This window comes from Eptesicus fuscus, chromosome 18, assembly GCF_027574615.1.
Source record: "Eptesicus fuscus isolate TK198812 chromosome 18, DD_ASM_mEF_20220401, whole genome shotgun sequence".
NCBI lineage: Eukaryota > Metazoa > Chordata > Mammalia > Chiroptera > Vespertilionidae > Eptesicus > Eptesicus fuscus.
The window spans coordinates 27,603,030-27,616,554 of record NC_072490.1 but is presented as its reverse complement, the minus strand read 5'-3'; the positions used below and the strand labels follow the sequence as shown (position 1 = coordinate 27,616,554).

The window sequence follows — 13,525 nt, the reverse complement described above, 5'->3', positions numbered from 1 at the left end:
CAGCCCAACTCCAGGAGCTGAGACACATCCCGGGCCGGGAACCAGGTCAAGTGCGGCGGCCGCCGCGTCACACCTGTCCGTGGGGGCGGCGGGGGCGGGGGCTCGCAGCGCCTGAGACACGCGAGTGGAAGAGGGAGGAGGGAGGGAGGGCGCGTTTCATCATCGGCGGCGCCTGCGGCGGCCACTTATAAAACTTCTGGGCGCGCACTCCCTCGCTCAGTCCCCGCGCCGCGCGCCTCCTCCGGCCACCGCCGCCGCACCGGCCCGACGCCTAGCCCGACGCCTAGCCCTTGCTCTGCCGGCCTCCCGCCCCGGGCCCTGCCGCCGCCGCCCTGACCGGGCCAGAGGGGACGCCGCCCAGCGCCGCTGCTGTCGTCCGGCACCGCGCCCGCCCCGTCGTTGCTCGCCACCATGGGGCTCCTGCCCAAGCCAGGCGCGCGACAGGGCAGCGGCGCCTCCTCGGGCTCAGCCGGCCGCTGTTCCCGCTCCTTCTTCGGCAACATTAAGGTGAGGGGAGAGGCGGGGACCGTCCGGACCGAGCCGCGCCGGGTGCACCTCTCGCGGAGACCAGGGGGCTCTGGATGCGCTGGGGCTCCCTGCTCCACCCTCCGCGCCGTGCTCCCGGGCGCCTGCCCAGGTCTGGCACGGCGGGCGAGGGAACCCCTGGACAAGCGGACACGTGCTGGGTGGGTGGGTGGGGTGTGGTGGTGGTGGTGGTGGTGGTGGTGTGTGTGTATTCATGCGCGCGCGGGCATGCTCACACGCCCTCATCGGTGTAAGAAACGGGACATTGAAAGTACCTGCTTATCGGGACAACTCTATTCAGATAGTCCAGGCACCAGCCCAGGGAATGTTCTGTTCTTTGATTGAAAAAGAACATCTCGTGGCACTTTTTCGATCTCCTGCAGGCAGTTACTTCCTTAAGGGGATGGTGTGCTTGGTGGTGTCGGGGTCTGGCGCCCTACGGGGAAAGGCTGTGGTCCCTTTAAGATGGAGGAGATGAAAGCCCCCCTCATCTGGGGTGGGTGGTGGAAGGTTTGTTCTCCTTCTCCAGGCTTTCTTCATCCCCAAGAGCAGCAACGTGAAGGCTCTGCTCCCTCCCTGCCTGCATGCCATGCTCAGACCCTGTCCCTCACCCTCTACCCCCTCACCCCCGCCCCCAGGGCTCTCAATCCTGTGCACCGAGGCCAGCCCACCGTGACTGGAAATGGCCCCAGGAAAGCAGGGGACTCCCACAGGCTGCTCAGTAACGGGTAGCCAAGTTCTGGGGAGTGGGTGAAGAGAAGATGGGGTGAGGCAGCTGCGTGGTGAGGACACTTTCTTCTCCAGGGGGTCAGGAAGCTTCCCACTCCATCACGTGTCTAGGAGGACCCAGAAGGGTTGAATTCACGCTCAGGCTTTTTGGCCCGTTCTGGTGGCAGCGCACCTCCTTGAGGGGGCAAAGCTGGTGAGAGCGTGGGAGGTTGCAGAGCCCACATCAGGGCTCCTTGGGGTCAGGGTGGGGATTATGGTGCAGAGCAGTTGTTTTGGACAGCCGGACAATCAGATGTGGCTAGGTGAAGCCTCCAGGGGTGCAGCTAAGGGGCATCCAGATGTGAGTGTCCAACAGAAAGGAATCTGGAGCCGGAACCGGTTTGGCTCAGTGGATAGAGTGTTGGTCTGTGGACTGAGGAGTCCCAGGTTGGATTCTGGTCAAGGCCACATGCCGGGGGTTACAGGTTCCATGCCCAGTAGGGGGCGTGCAGGAGACAGTCAATCAATGATTCTCTCTCATCATTGATGTTTCTATCTCTCTCTGCCTCTCCCTTCCTCTCTGAAATCAATAAAAATATATTTAGAAAGAAAGGAATCTGGAGGTCACAGTGGATCTCGCCTATTTACTTACTCGCATTGTTGGCAGTGCATCTGGATTCTCACTCCTGCTTCTGCTTTTTCCCTACACCACAATATATAAAGGCTGAATTGACGCCGTGGCTGGATATAAATGAGACACAGAAATTTTTATATAATTTAAGATAATCCTCACTTTTAGCCAGGCCTAGAGGAGAAAGAACACTGTGCGGTTTGGGTCCCACCATTTTAAAGAGTCTTGGAGAACTTTCAACAGAGAATGGTGGAAATGTTGATGTTTATAACTTAGGAGTTGGGAGGAAATGGTGGGGGAAGTAGTTGGGTGGTCTGAAAAGAGAGGGTCTCAGGAGGGAGCCAGGGTGGGGACAACTTCCGCTATTTTCACTAGAAGGGCAGGAAGGACGACTTGTTCCAGAACAGATTCCTGACAGCAAGGGTAACCCCAAATGAGATAGATTCACTGAGACCCTCCCTGAGTCCCTAAAATAAATGCACTTATGACAGCACTTTCTTTGGAGATCTGTAAAAATAAGACACTTTATCACATGCTGATGATTGAGCCACACGTGCCTGAGGCCTGAGCCTCAGCCAATTGGCCTCCTAGTCTCATACCCGTTGAGAGTTTTTCTTAACTCTAAAAACCAGGTTTTCTTAATTATTGCCTCTGCTGATCCATAGTAATTCTTAGAGTTTGGCAAGACTTCCACTTGGCTTCACGTATCAGCCTGAGACCAGGTACAAGGCTGGATATCTTGAGGCAAATAGGGGGTCTGGAATTTCATTAGTTAAACTTAATTAACCCTTTTCTTCCAGGGGATGTCACTGGCCATCTGGGGGCTTTGCTGTGAGAGGTTGGGGGGCTGCCCTATATCCTCCTGGTGGGGTACAGACTGGACTCATCTTGTGATATGTGTGGCATGGAGAGGGGTCAGGGGCAACCCAACCTGAGAACCCATCCTCTTTCTAGGTTCCTTGTTGCTGGGACAGATGAACCATTTGGCTTTATGACATTCCTGCAAAACCCCACATACCATCTGGTTTAGGGCCGTGGTCGGCAAACTGCGGCTCGCGAGCCACATGCAGCTCTTGGGCCCCTTGAGTGTGGCTCTTCCACAGAGTACCACGGCTTGGGCGAGTCTGTTTTGAAGAAGTGGCGTTAGAAGAAGTTTAAGTTGAAAAAAATTTGGCTCTCAACAGAAATTTCCATCGTTGTACTGTTGAGATTTGGCTCTGTGGACTAATGAGTTTGCCGACCACTGGTTTAGGGGAAGGGGTGAAGTCAGGGGACTCAGATCCAAGTCCCAGTCCAGGCTTTTACTGACAAGGTGACACAGGGAAGCATTTCTCACCTGTCCTGGGCCTCAGAGTCCTTACATGAAAACACTGGGTAATAGGAACAATCCCTACCTCAGGGGGCTCCCTAAGGATGACGTGGGGTGAGGCATAGGCCGCGCTGGGTTCTCTGGGATTGGCATCAACGTGAGGCTAGTTCTTGCTTCAACGAACAGAACTGCACATTCCGACGCCGTTTAGGATCTCGTGTTCCACTAATTATAGTTAATAGTTAAGAAAAACTATAGTTAATAATAATAATGTCCAAAATAATAGTAATAGCTAACAGTGATGGAACTGTCTGAATGTCCCAGGAACTATGCAAGTATTTTACCAATATTTAATCCTCATTACAACACTCTCAAGTGGGTACAATGACCGTCCCCAGGAATGATGAGGAAAACAAAGCTTAGTGAGATGGGTCCCTGGTGCATAGCCAGAGAGGGGCAGTAGAGAGGAACCGGGTCTGAGACTGGGGAATCAGAGCCCCTACTGGCTGTCCATCCTGGCCCTCACCGTCACATTCTGGGTTAGCACATGGGGATACCGTTGGGTGTACTTGTTCCCAGGGGTGAAAGCTTTCTTAGCCCTGGACCCACACATCCCAGCCATGACCAGGGGGTGCCGAGGTGGCCGCAGCATGTCTGCTCCTAGTCCCTAGCAGGCTCATACCCTTTCATTCTTCATAATCTCATCTAAAGAGCCAGGCAACTCTCCCTCTGGGGGTGAGTTTTTTCTACCTCCTTCTGCAGGAATTCATACAATGGCATTTAACCTACAAACAGTCTCTGTGCCTCTGGCTTACAAGATTCTGAAGGAGCAGAGGATCCATGCACCAGTCATTGTCAGAGGGAGCAGCAGTTCAGCATCCAGAACTCTAAAGCTCTAAATGAGAAACAGGTTCATTCAACGATGGTGGATTATGGGGGCGGATGGAGAGGTAGGAAGGAGCCTTTGTGGCTAACTGGTCCTGGCAGCCTCACAGAGATCTGTTTCTCCTTAAAATGAAATGTCTGGGGCCAAAGGGTGGTTACCTTATAAAGGGAGTGGCCGGTTGGTGACTACTGCCCAACTTCAGGCGAGTTCACACCCAGGGTCCCAGGGTAGTGAAACAATGTATATCCAGGGAGTGGGGGTGGAGGGCTGGGGAAGAGCAGTGGGAAGAAAGGGATAGAAAAATCTGACCTGACTGGCCCTGGGGCCTTCTGACCTGGGAGGGAGGCCCAAAAATGAGGGAGAGGTACTTGTTCTGGCCTCCGCCCATAGCTTCCGGGGGTCCCTGGGGCCCACCCCTGGGCTTAACCTCAGTTTCCAGAGGAAAGTGCTCTATCCCAACAACCTGTAATTTTTACTCAGAAAAACCGGTCTCAATAGAACGCCTGGAGCCAAAAATTCCTTAACTGACCCCCCGGGTTAAAATGTGTCCTCTCCCCCCCCTCAGGGGTGGTGTTTCTGTGACCCAGGTTAGCATTTACAGTTTTCCTGGAATGGGTCCCAGCCTTGCCCCCCCACCCTGCCCCAGGGGGTGGGCAGGGAGAACAATGGGAGTGGGTGGGGTGGGGGTTGCAGGTCACTCAGACCCTTTCCTCCTATCACGATGCTCCAGGCGCATTTCTTAGCTTTCATTGTCTCTCCTGGTGATGAATTTGTGACCCACGCTGCCACAGAACAAATGGAAAAGCAATCTGGGTCTCATCACACCGGTAGCTCATTTCCACACTCGGATCATTCTCTTTTGTCTATGACAGTGACGACTTTTCTTTCCCTCTCGGGAGACCCAGAGGTTGGGAGGTTGGGAGAGGAGCGTGGCTTCCCCTCACCTTCTTCTGCTCTGCTTGTGCAATAGGTCATGGTCCGCGCAGAGGAAGGGGGGTGGCCCGCCAGTCCAGGCGGCACCCTTCCTTGTTCTCCCTCTTCACAACCCCTGCTTGGTTTTATCCTGTCCCTTGGTTTTAACCCTTAATTCATCCCCCTTCCCGCCTGTGGAGACTCTGGCCTGCAGAGAGCCCCTGTTACGTGCCAAAGCCCAAGAGACGGAACTGGGCTAGTTGGGCCCTCAGTCTGCTCTGTGAGTTCACTGGCGTGTCCTTGGGCATTGCACTGTCAGCGTCTGTTGGGGAAGGGTGTGAAGAAACAGCTGTGTGAACGTACACGTGTGTCTACCGCCCAGGACCGGCACGGGTGGGTGTCACTACCATACTTGGGAGAGAGCTGGGTTCTTAGGCTCAGACAAAGCTTGAATCATTTTTGAGTTTTTAAAAAAAACTTATTTGGAAACAATTGTAGATTCATAGGGAAAATAGTACTGAGAGGTCTTGTGTACCTTCACCCAGTTTCTCCCAATGGTTCCATCTTACATAAACTACAGTGAAATACCGAAAGCAGGAAATAGACATTGCTGGAGTGCATATGTAGAGGTCCGTGCCATTTTATCAAATATATAGATTCATGGAACCACCACCCCACCACTTCAGTATGTTGTGGGGTCGAACCCTGGAGTCAAAAATAAGACCACACCGGAGGCTGCTGATGGATTAAAAAAAAAAAGCAGGCGAGGGTTTATTGAACTGGCCAGGACGGCCGCGAGGGCACCACACGCAGGTGGCCACCCTCACGACCGCGCTGTCCCAGGTGTAGGCAGTCCTTTTAAAGGTCCAAACCACAAAAATGTTCCTTTGTTCTAAATTCTAAAGTCTGGGAACAGCCTGCAGGGGGGTTCCCAGCCCCTGCTGGATATTATTGGAATGTGGCCCTATCTTGGGAAAGCAGGTGTTTACAGAAGCAGACCCAAGCGGAGTCAGTAATCTCTAAAGGTTATCTACAGTTTCTACGCCTGGAGCTACTGAGCCCGTGGGCATCAATCTCCTGTCGTCCTGGTCCACAGGCACAGGAAAATTGCCTCTGTGAGTCTCCAGGTCTCAGTCTGGAAGCTGAGGTGACCACCCTATTGTCCAAGCAAGCAAGTGCGTGCAGAATAGCAGGGTTAACATTCCAACAGCAGTTTTTACCTAAGTATGGTTGCTACCATACCTCAAGTACACAGAGCTGTTCAGTCACCACACAGTCACACCCATCCCCTTTCAACTACCATCCCTAACGCCTTGCAACCACTAATCTGTTCTCCATGGCTCTACTTTTGTCATTTGGAGAATGTCATATAAATGGAATCATAGTGTGTGACCTTTGGAGATTGGCTTTGTTCATTCCGCACGGGCCCTTGAGACCCATCCAGGTTGTTGCGGGTATCAACAGTTCGTTCCTTTTCATGCTGAGGCAGGGACGCACCGTGGTTTGTCTAACGGTTAGACTCTAACCGGTCACCTGCTGAAGGGCATTTGGGTTGCTTCCAGGTTGGGGCAAATGGCAATAAAGCTGCTCTGCACAGCCGTGTACAGGTTTTTGTGTGGACATAAATTTTCATTTCTTTGGTGTAAATGTGCAGAAGTGTATTTGTAGTTACATGTTGATTTTTTTTAAAAAGGAACTGCCAAACTATTTCCAGAATGGCCATACCATTTTACATTTTCACCCGCAATGTGTGAGAGATCCAGTTTCTCTATATTCTTGCCAACATGTGGTGTTGTCACAACTTATTATTTCAGCTATTCTAATAGGTGTGGTCACCCCTCAGCATGGTCTTAATTTGCATTTCCCTAATGGCTAGTGATGTTAAACACCTTTTCATGCATTTATCTGCCATGTGTATATCCTCTTCATTGAAATGTCTGCTCATATTATTTTGTTAATTTTCTAATTGGATTATTTTTTTTTACTATTGTTTTGAGAGTTCTTTATACTTACAAGATACAAGTCCTTTGTTGGGCACATGGTTTGCAAATACTTCCTCCCAGTCAGTAGCTTTTCTCCCCCTTAACAAGGTCTTTCACAGAGAAAAAGTTTTTGATGCTGATGAAGTCTAATTTATAATTTTTTAATATCCTGGATCCTGCTTTTGGTGTGATGGATAAGGATTCTTCACTGAGCCCTGGCCGGCTTGGCTTAGTTGGACAGATCATTAGCCTGCGGACTGAAGGGTCCCGGGTTCGATTCCGGCCAAGGGCACATGCCTGGGTTACGGGCTCGATCCCCAGTGGGGGGTCATGCAGGAGGCAGCTGATCAATGATCCTCTCTCATCATTGATGTTTCTATCTCTCTCTCCCTCTTCTTTCCTCTCTGAAATCAATAAAGAAATATATTTTTTAAAAAATTCTGCACTGAAATATAGTCCCTGAAAGTTTTCACCTAAATGTTTTCTAATTTTGCATTTAAATCTGTGATTCACTTTGTGTTACTTTTTGTAGAAGTGTGAGGTTTAGTCAATATTATTATTAGTAGTAGTAGTAGTTTTTGCCTATGGTTATCCAATTACTCCTGCACCATTTGTTGCAAAGACTAACCATTCTCTATTGAGTTGCCTTTTTTAAAAGCATGTTTTTATTGATTTCAGAGAGGAAGGGAAAGGGAGAGAGAACTAGAAACATCAATGATGAGAGAGAATCATTGGTCGACTGCCTTCTGCATGACCCCTATTGGGCATCGAACCCACAACCCGGGCATGTGCTTTCTGGTTCATGGGTCGATGCTCAATCACTGAGCCCCTCCAGCCTGGCTGAGTTGTCTTTTTAACTTTGTTGAAAATCAGCTGGCCTTACTTCTGTGGGTCTGTTCTGGGTTTTTTATTCTGTTTCACTGATGTATGTGCATCTCTGCCAGTACCACCCTGTCTTGATTGCGTAGCTATACAGACAGCCTTGAAATCAGGTGAAAGCTTGATTTGTATTGTGCAATGGTATGTGTTTATCCTATGGATGCCAAATTTTATAACCCATTCAGTGTCCCTTCTACTTTGCCTTTTAGGAAGATTTAAGGGCAGATCAAAGCTCACTTTTAGTAACTGAAAGGGATTTTACGCATATATGTGCTCCAGCTTTCCTTCTGACCTTTGCTGAGCGCTTATCTTGTCCCTTGATTTTTAAGTTTGTGTTCCTAACTTCTTCTAAGCGACAGCCCTGCCCTGAGGGAGGTATCAGCATCTGCATTTCACAGTTGAGGAAATTGAGGCTCTTCCAAGACCACATACCTGGCAAATGGCCAAGCAGAAGTTCCCACCCAGGGTCTTATCACTCCCCAGTCTCTCCTTCCCAGGGCCACAGAAAGCTTCTCAGTTCAGTCATCTCTAGGCCATGAACATCTGGGCCTGATCTCAGTGACCTCTGATGTCCTTTCAGGTTCTCAGAGTCTCATCTCCTTGCTGTTCCGTTGCTGATTGAGATGAGACTAGGAGCAGGGCCAGCTGGGTCTGGGCTTAGCTGGGAGACCTGCCTGCTATGAAATCTTTGATCAGTTCCCAGCTCTCGCTCTCGGGTTAAGGACCTTGATTCCCTGGTTGTGTTTTACTGGTCGGGATGGATTGAATTTGATCGGGGTGGGGAATGAAACGAAAGCACGGTCTCTCAGCCTCCCCTGCAGGGTGGAAGAGTGAGACGATACTATCAGTGGGCAGCTCTCTTTCCCAGCTGAGCTGTCTTCCTGGCCTCTTCACCCTGTTGAGTGGAAATGTTAAGGATGGCAAGGGGGAAACGCTGGAGGCTCAGACACAGCTGGGGGGCACCAGCCCAAGACTTGTGACCTTTGGAACATTTGGTGGTGTCAGCATTGGCACCGAGCCGTGCAGGGCTGTCTCCTGCCTCTGGAAATGGGGGCAGACTAACCCTTTCTTAGAGACTTAGTGTGCATAAGCCCTGTAGGAGCCCAAGAGTCCTGATGACAAGTCTCATGTTGTTTACCCAAACAATACCCTTGGGAGATGTAGCCCAGAGCAGACAGCTCAGTGAAAATGCAGATGTTGTGGGGAGGGCTGCCCCACACCATGCCCTGAATCCTAAAAGGAAGCGAGCCAGTTTTCACAGAGGGGTAGGACAAGGGGACAAAAGGGGGTGTCTGGAGATGCTTCATACTAACCTTGAGTATTTCTGTGATATTTTATGTTTTATCCTAAAAATCAAGTGAATGTTATGTATTGTTTCACAATATCTGTGTGCTTCCAAGTAGCATAGTGCCTTTTCCCTCACATCTTGGAGTATCACTGACGCTCCAAAAGGCTGTGCCTGTGTGGCTCGTGGCTCGTGGCTCCCAGATGTGGCTGCATGTGGAGCCGACAGAGGTCAGGAAACACAACGCAGGCAGACCTCAAGTCAGAACTAGTTTATCCGGTTAGTTCTCCCAGCCAGCTTGTTGGGTGCAGAGGGAACGTGTACCCAGAAAGTTTAAGTGGGACAGTTGCGGGGTGTGGATGTCAGACAATTCCTGGGCTGAACCCTGTGGTACACCCTAGGAGAGGAGCACCCTAAAGAACGCAGAGAGGCCCCTGTGGGCCTGGGGAAGGGGATGGTGGCAGAAGGGAGGGGTAGGGAGGACAGCAGGCTTCTAGAGTCACATTTGTCCTGCCGATAGCCTGCCAAAGAGATTGCAAGACAGGACTACACTGACCACTTTCTCAATCTGTTTTCCAAGTCATTCCTGCCCGGTGCCTCAGGCCCTTTTGAAATCTTTCTGCGTTGCCTCTGAGTCACCTTGCACTTGAGAGAAGTGCTGGGAGCCTGGGCCTCACTCATGCACCAGCCTTTCTTGAGTGTCTCTCGTGTGAGGCTCCTTACCAAGTGTCACTGCGGCCTCTTGGCTCCCTAAGAGACTCCCAAGCTTCCAAGAAACCATTGCCTCTAAGTTGCCTGCTTCCCAGTGTGACCAGCTGCCTCAATCTGCCCAGGACTGAGGGGTTCCTGGACACAGGACTTGCAGTTCTAAAACTGGGAAAGTCCTGGTCAGATGGAGATGAACTGGTCACCCACTGCCTCCTTTGCTGTGACATTTTACAAGAGAGGACTTCCACCTTCTGACTGTGGGGCAGGGAGGCTCCGATGGAGGGGCAGGGCGGTGCCCAGGCACGGGAATGAGCCTCCAGGATCCATGGCCAGGAGACGCTGGAGGCTTCCTGAGAGAAGAGAACGAGCCGCGCAGTGAGGCCCACTGCTCCCTTGTTTGTGGGGGGGGGAGTCCTCCGGCCAGTCCTGCCTTCGTGGCTCGCTGTGATTTTTATGGCATTTTAAACTCTTCGTGATATAGAATCTATGCAAATGGTGATAAGACGGGGCTATAGAAAGATGGTGCTTCCTGGCTTATAGAATTACTAGAGGCCCAGTGCGTGATTGAATCATGCACATGTAGCGGGGGAGCTGGGTGCCTGCCCACTCAGGCACCAGCGGACAGGCACCCAGCTCCCACGCAGCTCCCACGCTTTTGCTTTTGATGGTCTGCGGACAGGCACCCAGCTCCCCCGCTTTTGATGGTCTGCGGCGGACTTAAGCTCGCTGCCCCAGAGGCCCCTTCTGTGCCGCAGCACAGCCATGGCGCAGATGCTGAGCTCGAGCCGCCGCTGGCAACGCAAGCTCAGCGTCCGCCGACCCAATCAGCCATCCCGGCCACCCCGAGTCCCGGCCACCCCGAGTCCCGCCCCCCTGCGCCTCCTGGCTAATCGCGGGCATAGCGAAGGTACGGTCAATTTGCATATTTGTCTATTATTAGGTAGGATTGGATTTCAGAATTGAAATGGACTAGGAAGCTCATCTGCTCAAAGAGGCAGGAATCCTCTTTCTGACGATGTCCTTGCCTCTGCTTGCGCAGCCCCCGTGAGGGGGAACTCACCACATCCCAAGGCAGGCTCAGCAACGGGTAGCACCACAGGCTTTAACCAGTCTTTCCCATGCTGAGCGGAAACCTGCCCCTGCTCTCCCATGGAAACTCCCCCGCCCCCCAAGTGAAACGGGCAGACTCCCCTCTCCTGTCACTCTCCTGGCTGTTTCTAGTAGAAAGCAGTTTCCCCTCCCTCACAGCCCCTCTAACTGAGGAGCTGCTTAGCAGGGTTGAAACGAAAAGCCACCCTCAAAAAAAAAGAAAAAAAAAAAAAAAGAAAAGCCACCCTCCTCTGAAAGCCACCCTCCTCTGAAAGCCAAACCGGCTCTGAAAGTGGGCCTTACTGAGGGGCACGTGTGGCCCCGGGCTCCTGTGTCCCCGAGCACAAAGCTGTCCTTGCTGGTTCCGGTCACTGTGAGGAGCTTGGCCGTCACTCCCGGGGAGACCTCAGGCTTTGTGAGGTCGGTGGGCTCAGGGCTTCCTAGAACCAGCAGAGACCTTCTCATGATGGGGACCCCACCCATCAAGCCCTGAAAGCCTGCTCCCACCCCATCTCCCCACGCTCCCTCCTCACCCGTCTTTCTCCGTCCTCACCCCCCAGCTCTCGTGTTTCCCTGACTTGGGGAGCTTTCCTGGAGTGTCCATGCCAAGCCTGGAAGACCCCGGACAGGTCCACCCTCCAGCGAGATGACGTGGCTCTGGAGGAAGGAAAGGGGCTCCCTGGGGACCACAGGCCCTGACTGATCACCCAACAGAGACACTTACAGTGGGCATCTGGCCACAGACCCGAGCCAGCCAAGCCCAGCTTTGCTGCTTCAGTCTCTCATACCAACAGACACGGGCAGGGCTGCTTCTTTGTATGTATCGTTTTATTTTCCCAAGCCAACTTGACCATGGTGGCCCCGAAAGTCTTTGTTGCTCAGTTTCCGTCTCTTGCTGCACGTTCCCGCACCCCTGGTCATAAGGCCAGACCAATACTCCAGATGTCCAGCCCACAGCATTTAGACCAGGGGCCCGGCATGGGGGAGGGCCATGACCAAGTGGCTTGGAAACACTTCCTGAAAGGATAAGTGTCACTCCTTCACTCAGGAACTTAGGATGAGGACACGACTTGTATATGGAGCCATTGGAGAGTCAATCAACAGATCCTGGGACGTCCATCAATGGAATATTTACAAACCGTGTTTTGAAGTTTTATTGAGAATAGTTTAAACTTGGGGGAAGGCTTCGTCCTATAATATTAAGTAGAGGCAGCAGAATGGACAACGCACGTAGAGCTGATCCAAATTCTTAAGAGTCACAAGGAGACTTGAAGAAGGGATTCCTGAACAGAGATAGTTCTCTGATTTGGAAGTCTATAAAAGCTTTTGTTGTTTTTCTTTGTAACTTTCTATGTTTTCCGTTCTTCTACCATAAACATGTTCTGTATTTCTAATTAGAAAAAAACTACCAATTAAAAAGCCCCAATGTCTGTGGCTACTAGCCCCGCACCCTCCTTTGCTGGTATTGTAGGGTATGCAAAGCTATGTAAAGCGAGAGGTGACTGGTCTCCAGGTTCCCGGGGATGGACCAACGGTGTGGCCAGGACGGACGCCAGGGGGATGGGGTTATCTGGAAGGACCATTCCTGCAGTGCCCATCACGGTTCCCACGGCATTGATATCTTTTATCACATTTGAGTCTTCTGGCTCCCCAGGGATGAGGGAAAGTCAGATAACAATGCTGTAACTCCTGAAGAGAGGTAACACTGTGGAACATTTTCTTTTTTTGGAAGAGTGAGAGGAGTTTGTCTCCAGGAAGGCCTCTCTGCTCTTCTGGTGCCCACTCCCAGGGGCTGGCTCAGGGCTTGGGAATCCAGCCCACAGGATTGGCCAACATCTCAGGGAAGTGAGTGTATCTGATTGGCTTTGTGCCGTGTAAGAAGAGTGGGCCTGATGGGGAGGCGGTGAGGACAGAGGCTGGGACAGGATCTGCTGAGTGCTGCCTGAGGTCTGGTCCTGAGCCTGGAGTTTTGCACCTGGAGGATGTGAGGGCATCCCTGGGTGGGCTCTGACCCAGTCATTTGGCGAACTTTGATTGCCCACCCATTGTTTGCAAGGCAGTACTTTGCTAGTGTTATAAAGAACTCTGAGGCCAGGAATGGTGTCAGCATGTCTGCCTGGGATGCATTCATTTGTTCCCTCATTCATGTGGCCCGTAATTATTGATCACCTACCATCAACCATTGGAGGCACAGCTATGCCCTCATGAGAGTTACAAACGGTGGGCAGATAAGCCAATAAATGCAAAGTTACAAACGTGTCAAGTAAGAGGGAAAAGAACTGGATTTTATGAAGGGGAAGGGGGCCAAGACAAAATTGGATTCTGCTTAATACATATGGGGCCATCACCTCCGAACCCGAGCAAGTCACCTTCAGGCTTCTGACATACAACCTCTGTGTGGGGATCACAACAGTGAATCAGGCTAGGTCCCTATCTTGTTAGTTGGGATAAGATGGATCCTAAAGAACTATAGTGAATTATGGTTTCCATCCATATGACAGGTTCATATAGGGGACCCTCCTACCACAAATACCCAGGGATGCTGCATAAAATAGAGCACCAACAAAAACTTAAATGCATAGCTGAGCTTGAAAGAAAGAAAGTGAAATCT

At 51.5% G+C, this 13,525-nt stretch overlaps 1 protein-coding gene across 1 annotated transcript in view; it reads left to right on the top strand.

Moving 5' to 3' along the window:
- Positions 1–201: 201 nt before the first annotated feature.
- Positions 202–13,525, top strand: part of SLCO2A1 (solute carrier organic anion transporter family member 2A1) — a 69,908-nt gene continuing 56,584 nt past the window's right edge. Inside the window, exon 1 of the mRNA XM_008153029.3 lies at positions 202–507. Coding sequence (XP_008151251.2) covers positions 412–507 — 96 coding nt within the window. The 5' untranslated portion in view covers positions 202–411. The remainder of the gene's footprint in view (positions 508–13,525) is intronic.